We start from the raw sequence: 12606 nt of genomic DNA on the forward strand, positions 1-12606 counted from the left end.
GTACATACGATGGAATAAAATTGGTAGGGATCCTGGAAAACTGATGTTTAAGAAAGAACTGCAGATGCTGGAAAAATCGAAGGCAAACAAAAATGCTGGAGAAACTCAGCGGGTGAGGCAGCATCTATGGAGCAAAGGAATAGGTGGCGTTTCGGGTCGAGACCCTTCTTCAGACTGGGCGGGAAGCAAGGAAGAGGCGGAGACAGTGGGCTGTGGGAGAGCTGGGAAGGGGAGGGGAAGGAGGGAGAAAGCAAGGACTACCTGAAATTGGAGTAGCTGAAAACTGATCCTAATTTGTAAACATGTACTGTATATTGACATACTTCCTCTGGCAAACAATAGTCTGAATTGTTCCAGGCATAATCTGTATCAAAAAATAAATTTCAAAGATCTCATAAAAACCAAAAATGAAAATGCACACCATGACAGGAGATTATATACGGCCACTATGAAATATAGTTTTACCCTTCAAAAAATTGAACACGAGTACTAAAATACATACATGCTTTCATTGGGTGAGATGCTGTCATTCAAATAAGTTCCATTTCTGTTTTCCATTTCTGCTAGCCTGCAATAGAAAAAGCAGCAATAAATCCCAACAGCTCAGTGGAGGTCACTTGTCACATCTGAAGTCTTTGTTACAAAACATAACCTTAAAACAATCATGGCAGTGCTCTTAAATGCAGAAGTCACCAAACGTTCAATTCATAAATGGCAGCAGATGGACACCCAAGATAAATGAGGGGGTGTGGGAGAAATTGGGCTCGATGGCACCCATACCTTCAGTGGTAAATGAGCGCATGGCATTTAAGAATTTGAATATGGTGCATTCAGGAATGGGCTCCAGCCTTTTGTGTCAAGACCCTACTTCACACTGGCCAGTCTGCAGATGCCCATCTACAAGCTCCACATTGAAGGATTGGAACCCTACCTTGTTGTTGAAGGGAAGACAAGAATACACAAACCTTTCTCTGGATGCAATTTGACCAAAAAGTTCTTAAACAATCCCGCCAATCTAAAAAATGATTCTGCACCACCTTGCCATCACATGGCTGAGTGGCAGTCTAGTGCATGCACAGGACATGCACAATGAATGGCTGTTGGCAGCGCTCAGGGCAAGAAGATCACAATGTCAAACAGCTTACTCTATCATTCTGGAGGTTAACAGGCAGCAATACATAACCTTCAATCTACATACCAGCAAGATGGACCCATCTGAGTGCGATTTGAAGGGATTGCCCTGTTGCTATAAATCTACAGGTGTTTGCAGTTGTTTCAAGGTATAAACATCCAAAGAGAGATGTTGAGCAAGCGTGAAAGCTTCTGGCCTCACCAGCTGGTTCCAGACAAGGATGGCATTAGTCGGCATTCCTGTCAGAACTGAACGTCATCGTGCAAGCAAAGAAGGGCAGCTCTTTGGAGGAAGAGGAGTGTGGAAGGGGGATGAAGAAGCAGTGAAGGCAGCACAGTGGCATAACTGGCAGGGCTGTTGCCTCACAGCGCCAGAGAACCAGGTTTAATCCCGACCCTGGGTACTGCCTGTGTGAAATTTGCATGTTCGCCCTGTGACTACGTGGGTTTCCTCCGGGTGCTCTGGTTTCCTCCCACATCCCAAAGATGTGCGGGTTTGCAGTTTAATTGGCCTCTATACATTGTTCCAGTGGGTAGGGAGTGGCTGAGACAGTGGGATAACATAACATAGTGCCCTCTACAATGTTTGGGACATTACAGCAGTGTTTATACATAGTTCCCCCATTTCAGAGCACCATAATGTTTGGGACACAGCAGTGTCATGTAAATGAAAGTAATCATGTTTAGCATTATGTTTGCATATCCTTTGCATGCAATGACTGCTTGAAATCTGCGATTCCTGGACATCACCAGTTGCTGGGTGTCTTCTCTGGTGATGCTCTGCCAGGCCTGTATTGCAGTCATCTTTAGCTTATGCTTGTTTTGGGGACTAGACCCCTTCAGTTTTCTCTTCAGCATATAAGATACATGCTCAATTGGGTTCAGGTCGGGTGATTGATTTGGCCACTAAAGAATTAACCATTTTTTAGCTTTGAAAACTCCTTTGTTGCTTTAGCAGTATGTTTGGGATCATTGTCTCGCTGTAGAATGAACTGCCGGCCAATGAGTTTTGTGTCATTTGTTTGAACTTGAGCAGATTGGATGTGTCTATACACTTCAGAATTCATTATGCTACTACCATCAGCAGTTGTATCATCAATAAAGATAAGTGACCCAGTACCTTCAGCAGCCATAAATGCCCAGGTCATAACACCACCACTACCGTGTTTCACAGATGAGGTGGTATGCTATGGATCTTGGGCAGTTCCTTCTGTCCTCCATACATTGCTCTTGCCATCACTCTGATATGTTAATCTTCATCTCATCTGTCCACAAGACCTTTTTCCAGAACTGTGGATGCTCTTTTAAGTACTTCTTGGCAAACTGTAACCTGGCCATCCTATTTTTGTGGCTGCGTGATCTGTGGTGATTTGAATCTTGCAGTGTAGCCTCTGTATTTCTGTTCATGAAGTCCTCTATGGACAGTGGTCATTGAAAAATCCACACCTGACTCCTGAAGAGTGTTTCTGATCTGTCGTACAGGTGTTTGTGGATTTTTCTTTATTATAGCGAGAATTGTTCTGTCATCAGCTGTGGAGGTCTTCCTTGGCCTGCCAGTCGCTTTGCGATTTGTTAGCTCACCAGTGCTCTCTTTCTTCTTAATGATGTTCCAAACAGTTGATTTTGGTAAGCCTCAGGTTTAGCTGATGTCTCTAACAGTTTTATTCTTGTTTCTCAGTCTCATAATGGCTTATTTGACTTTCATTGGCACAACTTTGGTCCTCATGTTGATAAATAAAAGTTTCCAAATGTGATGGAAAGACTAGGCGCTGAGAGCTCTCTTATACCTGCATTAGTAGACATTTAAACACACCTGAGCAATTACAAACACCTGTGAAGCCCTGTGTCCCAAACATTATGGTGCCATGAAATGGGGAGGACTATGTACAAACACAGCTTTAATTTCTACATGGTGAAACCTAAATGTATAAAAAATACCCTTTAATAAAATCTGACAATGTGCACTTTAACCACATGTGATTTTTTTCTATTACAAATCTCAAATTGTGGAGTACAGAGGCAAATAAATAAATGATGGGTCTTTGTCCCAAATATAGGCAGAAATCCGGGAGGGGGGGGACGACGACAGGGGGGCAATGAGAGGTGGGGACAATCCCCCCCATGTTTTGTAATCCGGATTTTTAGATTTGTCCCTCATTCATGGTCACTCACGTTATTTAGTATTTTTCCCATCTCTCTCTCTCCAAGGTTGGTTCTTCTGTTTGCCTTTATTTGCTTCAGTTTTATTTGTTTAAGTGTTATTTATCACATTATACCTTTTGAAAGATTCAAGCGGGTATCAGGCGCTTTCTAAGGGCTGAATCGGCCCGATCGCAGGGCCTTTCATTGCCCGGCATGGCTTAAAATTAAACTGCTACAACGAGGCGATCGAGGCTCCCGATGTTGAAGCCCCAGCTGGCCGATTGTGTGTGTTGTGGTGTGTTGTGGGGTGTGTGGGTGTGTCTGTCTCTACCAAGAAGCCGCGCACCCAAATTGTGTTCCCCCCCCCCATGTGCCAACAATAACCTCGTCCTTAACTCCAAGAAGACGAAGGAAATTATTGTTGACTTCAGGAAGAACAGAGGGGGCAGACATACCCCCATCCATATAAACGGGACTGAGGTGGAGCGCGTCTCCAACTACAAATTCCTTGGGGTACACATCTCGGAGGATCTGTCCTGGTCCCTCAACACCTCCAAGCTGATCAAAAAGGCGCAGCAGCGCCTTCAAGAAAGCTCACCTGTCCCCCCAGATCCTGACCAACTTTTACCGCTGTACCATCAAAAGCATCCTGACCACCTGCTTCACGGTATGGTACAGCAGTTGCACCGTAGCGGACAGGAAGGCACTACAACGGGTGGTGAAAACCGCTCAGTACATCATCGGTGCCCTCCACCGAAAACGGTGTCTGAGACGGGCCGAGAAGATCATCAAAGACCCCTCCCACCCTAACCATGGACTGTTTGCCCTCCTCCCATCAGGGAGGCAGTACAGGAGCCTCAGGTCTCGTACTAGTAGGATGAGGAACAGCTTCTACAACAACACTATCACATTGCTGAACTCGGAGTCTCGCCGATAGATTTCTCCAGTCTCTCCGTCCACATTGTTTGCTTATTCTGTATTTTTTATTTCTATATTGCACTATTACTACGGACTGACGCTAAACTGCATTTCGTTGTGCCCATACTTGTATCTGTGCAATGACAATAAAGTTGAATTGAATTGAATTGAATGTTTTGATAGCGATTTCAGCCCCTGGTCCCAAACATTATGGAGGGCACTGTAGAACTGGTGTGAATGGGTGAACGATGGTCGGCGTGGACTCGGTGGGCCAGTTTTCATGTTGTATCTCAAAACTAGATGAAGCAACTTCCACCCAGAATGGTTCTTCAACATGGATCGCAGCGAATAACACTGCATATATAGTCTGCTTGCATGATGGAATGTGTACTATTAAATGCCAAGTTAAAAACCTTCATATATCTGCCCCTCTCAAGGTCGAGCCAGAGATACCCATAGCACATCCTGTTTCAAACCAATATTGTGTTGCTCCCCTTTACTGAAGAGAGCCTGTTCTTTTCCCTCATCTCTCACCAGCGCTAACAGGTGGAGAGGGTAAGCAGCTTTGAGGATGGCAGGTTTCCCCATGGTGCAGGGTGCCGTTCAGATCGTCCACAGTTCTTGGCAGCTGCCAAAGTGTCAACATTACAACACAGCAGAAACTAAAGAGTAGACAATCCCTCAACATCCAGCTGTGTGCGTCTGCAGCTCATAATGTGGTGTCTTGGCAACGACTGTGCTGTCCACTGGGCAATCTACATGGATGAGCAAAGGATGGCCACAGCAGCTGATCCCAGACACAGTGTCTCACCTGACCACCCCCTTAGATACAACGTCTCTGCATCAGCAGAAAGAGGATTGGAAGGGAGGGGGTGGGAGAGAAAGACCCATCTGAGGAAAGTAAAATATGCTGTGTGTGATGATAGCAAATAAAACAGGGACATCAAACCTACACTGTTGGATTACACTATTATTGTTTGTTTGTTTGCCTTTATGCGTATGTATTTATGTATGTATACACACATATATACACACACGCATACACACATATTCACATATACATGCACATACACATACATATATACACATGCATACAAACAAGGTTTCCAGGTCAGTTTATTGTCACATGTACCAATTAAGGTACAGTGAATTTCCATTTACCATACAGCCATACTAAAAAAGCAACACAACATACAACTACATAAAAGTTAACAAATATCCGCCACAGCGGATACCCCACATTCTTCACTGTGATGGATGGCAATAAAGTCCAATCTTCTTCCTCTTTATACACATATACACGTGCACACACATATACACGTGCACACACACACACACATACACGTGCACACACACATATACACGTGCACACACACACACACATATACACGTGCACACACACATATACACGTGCACACACACACATATACACGTGCACACACACATATACACGTGCACACACACACACACAATATTCATGGGCACACATGCACATACACAAATATACGTGCATACACACATGCATACACAAATACACGTGCACATATACATATACACGTGCATAACACATACACGTGCATACACACACATCCACGTGCATGCACACACATATATACACGCACGCATTTATTTACACACATACATACACCTTTATACACACATATATGTGGCGGGTGGCGCCGTCAGCAATGGCAGCCTCGCCAACAGACGGTCAATCGTTTCTGTGATTTTTAGTGAGTTTTAAAAGTATGCGTTAATGTTATCTGGTTTGTTTTATGTGGGGGGTGGGGGAGGGGGTCGGGGGAAACTTTTTTTCAATCTCTCCTTGCCGGAGATGAAATTCTGGGTCTTATCTCTGGTGGCTCTGCGGCCTAACATCATAGAGCCGGCAACTTTGCTCGAGACTGACTTTGAGCCCCACCGCGGGGCCATGGACGCCATCGGAGCCTGTGATCCCTTGCCTGGGATCGATGCTCCAACTGCGGCCTGCGGATTTCAACATCAACGAGCTCGCAGTCTCGGGTAGAAATGATGTTGGGAAGCTCCAAACCACACGAGGTTCGACCAGCCCCGACTTGGGGTCCAATCGCCCGGCGTGGGGTGCCGAGACCCCCCGATGCGGGAGCTTGATCGCCATGATGCGGATCGCTCGACCGCAGGCTGCGTGAGCCAAGATCACCCCGACAACAGAAGGTTCGGGTGCCCCGACCACGGGAGAACAAAGAAAGGAAGAAGATTGAACTTGTTTTGCCTTCCATCAGTGAGGGGTGTGGGGGAGTCGCTGTGGTGGGTGTTCATGTAAATAATTAATTTGGGTGTCTTGTTGCTGTCTGGCAAATCAAATTCCTCGTATATTGTTAAACATACATGGCTAATAAAGTACTATTATTATTATGATATGCACACACATACATACATACAACATCACCTATTTCCTCCACAGATGCTGCTTTTTGCTTAAGATTCCAACATTTGCAGTCTCTTTTATCTCCAGTTATAATAATCAGATCATCTTTCCACAAATGGTGACTAAGGGATGAATACTGGCCAAACTAGCATTGCTAATATCCACATTCTTCTATCATGGGGTCTTTCATGTCCAATATCAGAGAGCACCTCGGTTTAAAGCCTCATTGGGTGGTGGCACCTCCAACACTGCAGCACTCCCACACTACTATTCTGCAATGTCAGTTTAGATATTTAAAAGTATTAAGTGGGAATTGAACCAAAATTCTTCAAACACACATACAAGCATTATCAATTGAGAGATGATTGATACCTCCTGTGTAATGCGAAAGGGAAGTATGATGTGTGTAGAGAGCGGTGCAATGGTAGAGTTGCTGCCTTACAGAACTTGCAGCCAATTCTCCCTGTGACCGCGTGGGTTTTCTCCGAGATCTTCGAATTCCCCCCACACTCCAAAGACGTACAGGTATGTATGCTAATTGGCTTGGTATAAGTGTAAATTGTCCCAAGTGTGTGCTGGATAGTGTTAATGTGCCGGGATCACTGGTCGGTGCGGACTCGGTGGGTTGAAGGGCCTGTTTCCGCTCTGTATCTCTAAAACTAAAAAACAAAACAAAAAACTCTTACTGCTTCACTCTGACACTGGCCAAGGCCTACGCTTTGACCATCTGATGCACTGTGCGCCCTGCCTCCACCTACAGAGTCTTAACACGAGGATTAACTTAACTCCCGACTGCTGCCCTCAGAACCTGCAGTCAGTGACTGCTGTGCAATCTGCCTAGGCAACATACAAAAGCCAGCATTGAGTCCAAGCTGTGAGGTCCACAAGCTACGAGATGAGATTGTGGAGTTCATAAGTTATAGGAGCAGAATTAGGCCATTTGACCCTATTGTACTCCGCCAGTCAATCATGGCTGATCTACAGTGGCTTGCAAAAGTATTCATACCCCTTGAACTTTTACACATTTTGTCACGTTGCAACCACAAACGTAAATGTATTTCATTGGGATTTTATGTGATAGACCAACACAAAGTGGCGCATAATTGTGAAGTGGAAGGAAAATGATACATGGTTTTCAAATTTTTTTACAAATAAAAAACTGAAAAGTGTGGCGTGCAAAAGTATTCAGCCCTCCTGAGTCAATACTTTGTAGAACCACCATTCGCTGCAATTACAGCTGCAAGTCGTTTGGGGTATGTCTCTACCAGCTTTGCACATCTAGAGACTGAACTTTTTGCCCATTCTTTGCAAAATAGCTCAAGCTCAGTCAGATTGGATGGAGAGCGTCTGTGAACAGCAATTTTCAAGTCTTGCCAGAGATTCTCAATTGGATTTAGGTCTGGACTTTGGCTGGGCCATTCTAACACATGAATATGCTTTGATCTAAACCATTCCATTGTAGCTCTGGCTGTATGTTTAGGGTCGTTGTCCTGCTGGAAGGTGAACCTCCGCCCCAGTCTCAAGTCTTTTGCAAACTCTAACAGGTTTTCTTCCAAGATTGCCCTGTATTTGGCTCCATCCATCTTCCCATCAACTCTGACCAGCTTCCCTGTCCCTGCTGAAGAAAAGCATCCCCACAGCATGATGCTGCCACCACCATGTTTCACAGTGGTGATGGTGTGTTCAGGGTGATGTGCAGTGTTAGTTTTCCGCCACACATAGCGTTTTGCATTTAGGCCAAAAACTTCAATTTTGGTCTCATCTGACCAGAGCACCTTCCTCCACATGTTTGCTGTGTCCCCCACATGGCTTGTGGCAAACTGCAAACGGGACTTCTTATGGCTTTTTTTCAACAATGGCTTTCTTCTTGCCACTCTTCCATAAAGGCCCGATTTGTGGAGTGCACGACTAATAGTTGTCCTGTGGACAGATTCTCCCACCTGAGCTGTGGATCTCTGCAGCTCCTCCATAGTTACCATGGGCCTCTTGGCTGCTTCTCTGATCAATGCTCTCCTTGCCCGGCCTGTCAGTTTAGGAGGACGGCCATGTCTTGGTAGGTTTGCAGTTGTGCCATACTCTTTCCATTTTCGGATGATGGATTGAACAGTGCTCCGTGAGATGTTCAAAGCTTGGGATATTTTTTATAACCTAACCCTGCTTTAAACTTCTCCACAACTTTATCCCTGACCTGTCTGGTGTGTTCCTTGGGCTTCATGATGCTGTTTGTTCACTAATGTTCTCTAACAAACCTCTGGGGCCTTCACAGAACAGCTGTATTTATACTGAGATTAGATTACACACAAGTGGACTCTATTTACTAATTAGGTGACTTCTGAAGGCAATTGGTTGCACTGGATTTTATTTAGGGGTATCAGAGTAAAGGGGGCTGAATACTTTTGCACGCCACACTTTTCAGTTTTTTATTTGTAAAAAAAAAATTTGAAAACCATGTATCATTTTCCTTCCACTTCACAATTATGCGCCACTTTGTGTTGGTCTATCACATAAAATCCCAATAAAATACATTTGCGTTTGTGGTTGTAACATGACAAAATGTGGAAAAGTTCAAGGGGTATGAATACTTTTGCAAGCCACTGTATCTCTTCCTCCTACCCCCATTCTCCTGACTTCTCCCCATAACCCCTGACACTCGTACTAATCAAGAATCTATTTATCTCTGCCATAAATATATCCATTGACTTGGCCTCCACAGCCATCTGTGGCGATGAATTCCACAGCTTCACCACCCGCTGATTAAATAAATTCCTCCTCATCTCCTTCCTAAAGGAACATCCTTTAATTCTGAGGTTATGGCCTCTGGCCTAGACTCTCCCACTGGTGGAAACATCCTCTCCACATCCGCTCTATCCAGGCCTTTCACTGTTCGGCAAGTTTCAATGAGGTCCCCTGAGGCAATGAGTCCAGCCCGTGACGTCTGCAAAGTATGAGAGGAGATTGAGGAGCATTTGATTACCCAGTGCAAGTCTGGTGTAGAGCGTGGTGAAGGTCCTAAGTTCCAAAGATGTGCAGGGGTTTAGGTTACTTGGCCTCTGTAAATTGTCCCGTGTGTAGGATAGATCTATGGGTGTATGGGTGATCGTTGGTCAGTGTGGACTCAGTGGGCCTGTTTCCATGCTGTATCTCTAAACTAAACCCTATTACTTGGGTGAATCACCCGACTTTAAGTGATCAAGGAATAGCTTGTCATTAAATTCAGACAAGATAATCCATACCCTCAACAGGGATGTTAATGAAGAGTGCCTCAACATTGCAAAGTCTTTCCTGTACTTGAACCTTAATTCATCACCAGGATGTAGCCGCCGTGCATAGCAAGCTCTGAAAATTCTATACTCATCTCTGATTTGTGTCATAGGGTCAAGGAGTAGAATTAGACCATTCGGCCCATCAAGTCTACTCCGCCATTCAATCATGGCAGATCTACCTCTCCCTCCTAACCCCATTCTCCTGCCTTCTCCCCATAACCTCTGACACCCGTACTAATCAAGGATTAGTAGATGAGATTTGTGAATAAAAGGACACGAGCAGGATATTCAGACGGATTCCACTGTTTTCAAAACTGCAAGAGGGCCAGAATTGCATTCTTGTGTGCAGCTGATTCTCTGACTCTTCTTCATAATTGGTCCTTTGGTTCATCGGCATTTGATCTCGTGATGCAAATCAGCCAAATGATTGAAAGTGCCCGTGGACACTGATGCTGTCTGGCCAGCCAGCTGGAATGTAGAGGTAGTTATTAGTTATCCCTTTCCCCATCGCAGCCAACAGGAAGGGCTACAGCATTCTGTTATCAGTATTCGCTCTTTAGTACAAGATACAAGATAGATTTATTCATCACATGTGCCAGATGGCACAGTGAAATGAAATTCCCATACAGCCATACAATAAAAATAAGGGACACAACACACTATAGGGTTTGACATAAAACATCCCCACACAGCAGAATCAAAGTTTCCCACTGTGTGGGAAGGCACCAAAGTCAGTCTCTTCCTCCATTGTTCCCCGTGGTCAGGGCCTCCCCGCGCCCTCCGCAGTTGCAGCTACGGGCGGCCCGATGTTCAGGACCGCTCGCTGGGGTGTTGTAAGTCCGACGTCGGGGCTGCGGGACGTCCTCAGCGGCGTGGACACCAGAGTCGGCCCCCTCCTACCGGAGTCGGCGGCTTGCAAAGTCCGCAGGCCGCGCCGGGTGGAGACTGCTGCTGGAGACCCTCTGCAAGGCGCCCCAGGACTCCACGATGACGGTCAGCGCTTCCCGCGTTGGAAGCTCTCCGCACCAGAGCTCCACGATGTTGGAGCAACGGCCCAACGCTCTGGAGCTCCAAACGGTGACCCGGGTAGGTATCGCCCGCTCCGCGGTGACTCCAGCGCTGCGCCGCCGCTGTAGCAGCCCCGGTCCGGTTCCCGGTCCCCGGCAGGAAAGGCCGCTCCGATCCAGCTGGTAGGCCGTGGGGTGGGGGGCGAGGACGCGACTCGGAGAAATAGTCGCGTCCCCGCCAGGAAGAGACTGGGAAACGGTTTCCCCCTTACCCTGCCCCTCCCCCACATAGAAAAGTAAAAGTTTCCCCCAACACAAAAATATAGACTAACTAAAAATAAAAAAAATATATAGAAATTACAGGTAGAGGCTGCTGCCAGTGCAGCGCCCCTAGTGTCCCCTAGTGTGGCTTAGACTGGGAATTATATTTTCTATAAAACCAAAACCCTGAAGAAACCCATTTAAACTACTTTTATAATCCTTATTAATTAACTGATTTGCCAATCATTGATTGAAAGATACAGCATAGAAACAGCCCCCTTTGGCCCACCGTATCCTTGCCAACGATCGATTATTCATTCACAGTAGTTGAGTTTAGTTTCGAGACACAGCATGGAAACAGCCCCTATGGCCCACTGATTTCACGCTGACCATCGATCGATCGCCTGTTCACACTTGTTCCATGTTACCCTATTTTTTCATCCTCTCTCCACACACCAGAGGCAATTTACAGAGGCCAATTGGCCACACATCTTTAGGATGTGGGAGGACCCCCATTGAGTCAGAGAGAGAACATGCAAACTCCACACACAGAGTGCACCCGAGGTCAGGTTCGAACCAGCAGCTCTACCATCTGCGCCACTGTGCAGTCAATAGTTTTATGTTACCCTACTCTCGCATCCATTCCCTGCACACTAAGGGGAATTTACAGAGGCCAATTAACCTACAAACCACCTGGGCAATATACACTTCCTTCAGCCCACAGTGAACTCATGAATTTTAAATGTAAAATGGAATATGGCAAAAACCTGAGGAACCATGCTACATCTGATATATCGCACTCTTCCCACTCCCAATTTCTGATTAACAACTGACGTATTCTATTCTTGTAACAATACAATCAAACATAAAAACTGGTGATGCCTCACAGCATGTTTCCATGTGAGTAGTTTCTGAAGTGACATTAATTTAGAGTGTCGTAGTTCTTCTAACACGCGTCATCAATGCAAGATGAACAATCATATTTCAAAACATTACCGTCATCTGAGACTTAAGTGGCAATGTTCACAAAACCATGATATTTGTTTTATGCTTGTCTTGATATAGGAAATATTTTCGTTATTTTCCATAAAATCTTCATGGGTTTTGGGAAGCTGCTGGAAGTCTGAAAGGCTGTAAACGGTGTCTATTAGGTGGCACAGTGGTAGAGTTGCTGTCTTACAGCACCAGAGACCCTGGTTCGATCCTGACTGTGGGTGCTGCCTGTACGAAGTTTGTACATTCTCCACACGACTTTGTGGGTTTTCTCCGGGTGCTCTGGTTTCCTTCCACACTCCAAATACGTACAGGTTTGGAGGTTAATCGGCTTCTGTAAATTGTCCCTAGTGGGTAGGATAGTGTTAGTGTATGGGGTGATTGTTGGTCACCGTGAGACTTGGTGAGCCAAAGGGCCTGTTTCCACACACATCTCAAAAATCTAAAGGATGTATTGAAATCAGTCTCTGCTTAAAATCCCAGT

At 45.5% G+C, this 12606-nt stretch overlaps 1 protein-coding gene across 15 annotated transcripts in view; it reads right to left on the reverse strand.

Annotated features, from left to right (window-relative positions):
* The window catches only part of dmd (dystrophin), a 1663772-nt gene that overhangs the window by 51942 nt on the left and 1599224 nt on the right, over positions 1-12606 (reverse strand). For all 15 annotated transcript variants that reach the window (XM_033033201.1, XM_033033203.1, XM_033033205.1 and 12 more), the window contains one exon: positions 503-568. In XM_033033201.1, the coding sequence (XP_032889092.1) occupies positions 503-568 (66 nt within the window). The remainder of the gene's footprint in view (positions 1-502; positions 569-12606) is intronic.

This window comes from Amblyraja radiata, chromosome 14 (assembly GCF_010909765.2).
Source record: "Amblyraja radiata isolate CabotCenter1 chromosome 14, sAmbRad1.1.pri, whole genome shotgun sequence".
In the NCBI taxonomy this organism is placed as follows: domain Eukaryota; kingdom Metazoa; phylum Chordata; class Chondrichthyes; order Rajiformes; family Rajidae; genus Amblyraja; species Amblyraja radiata.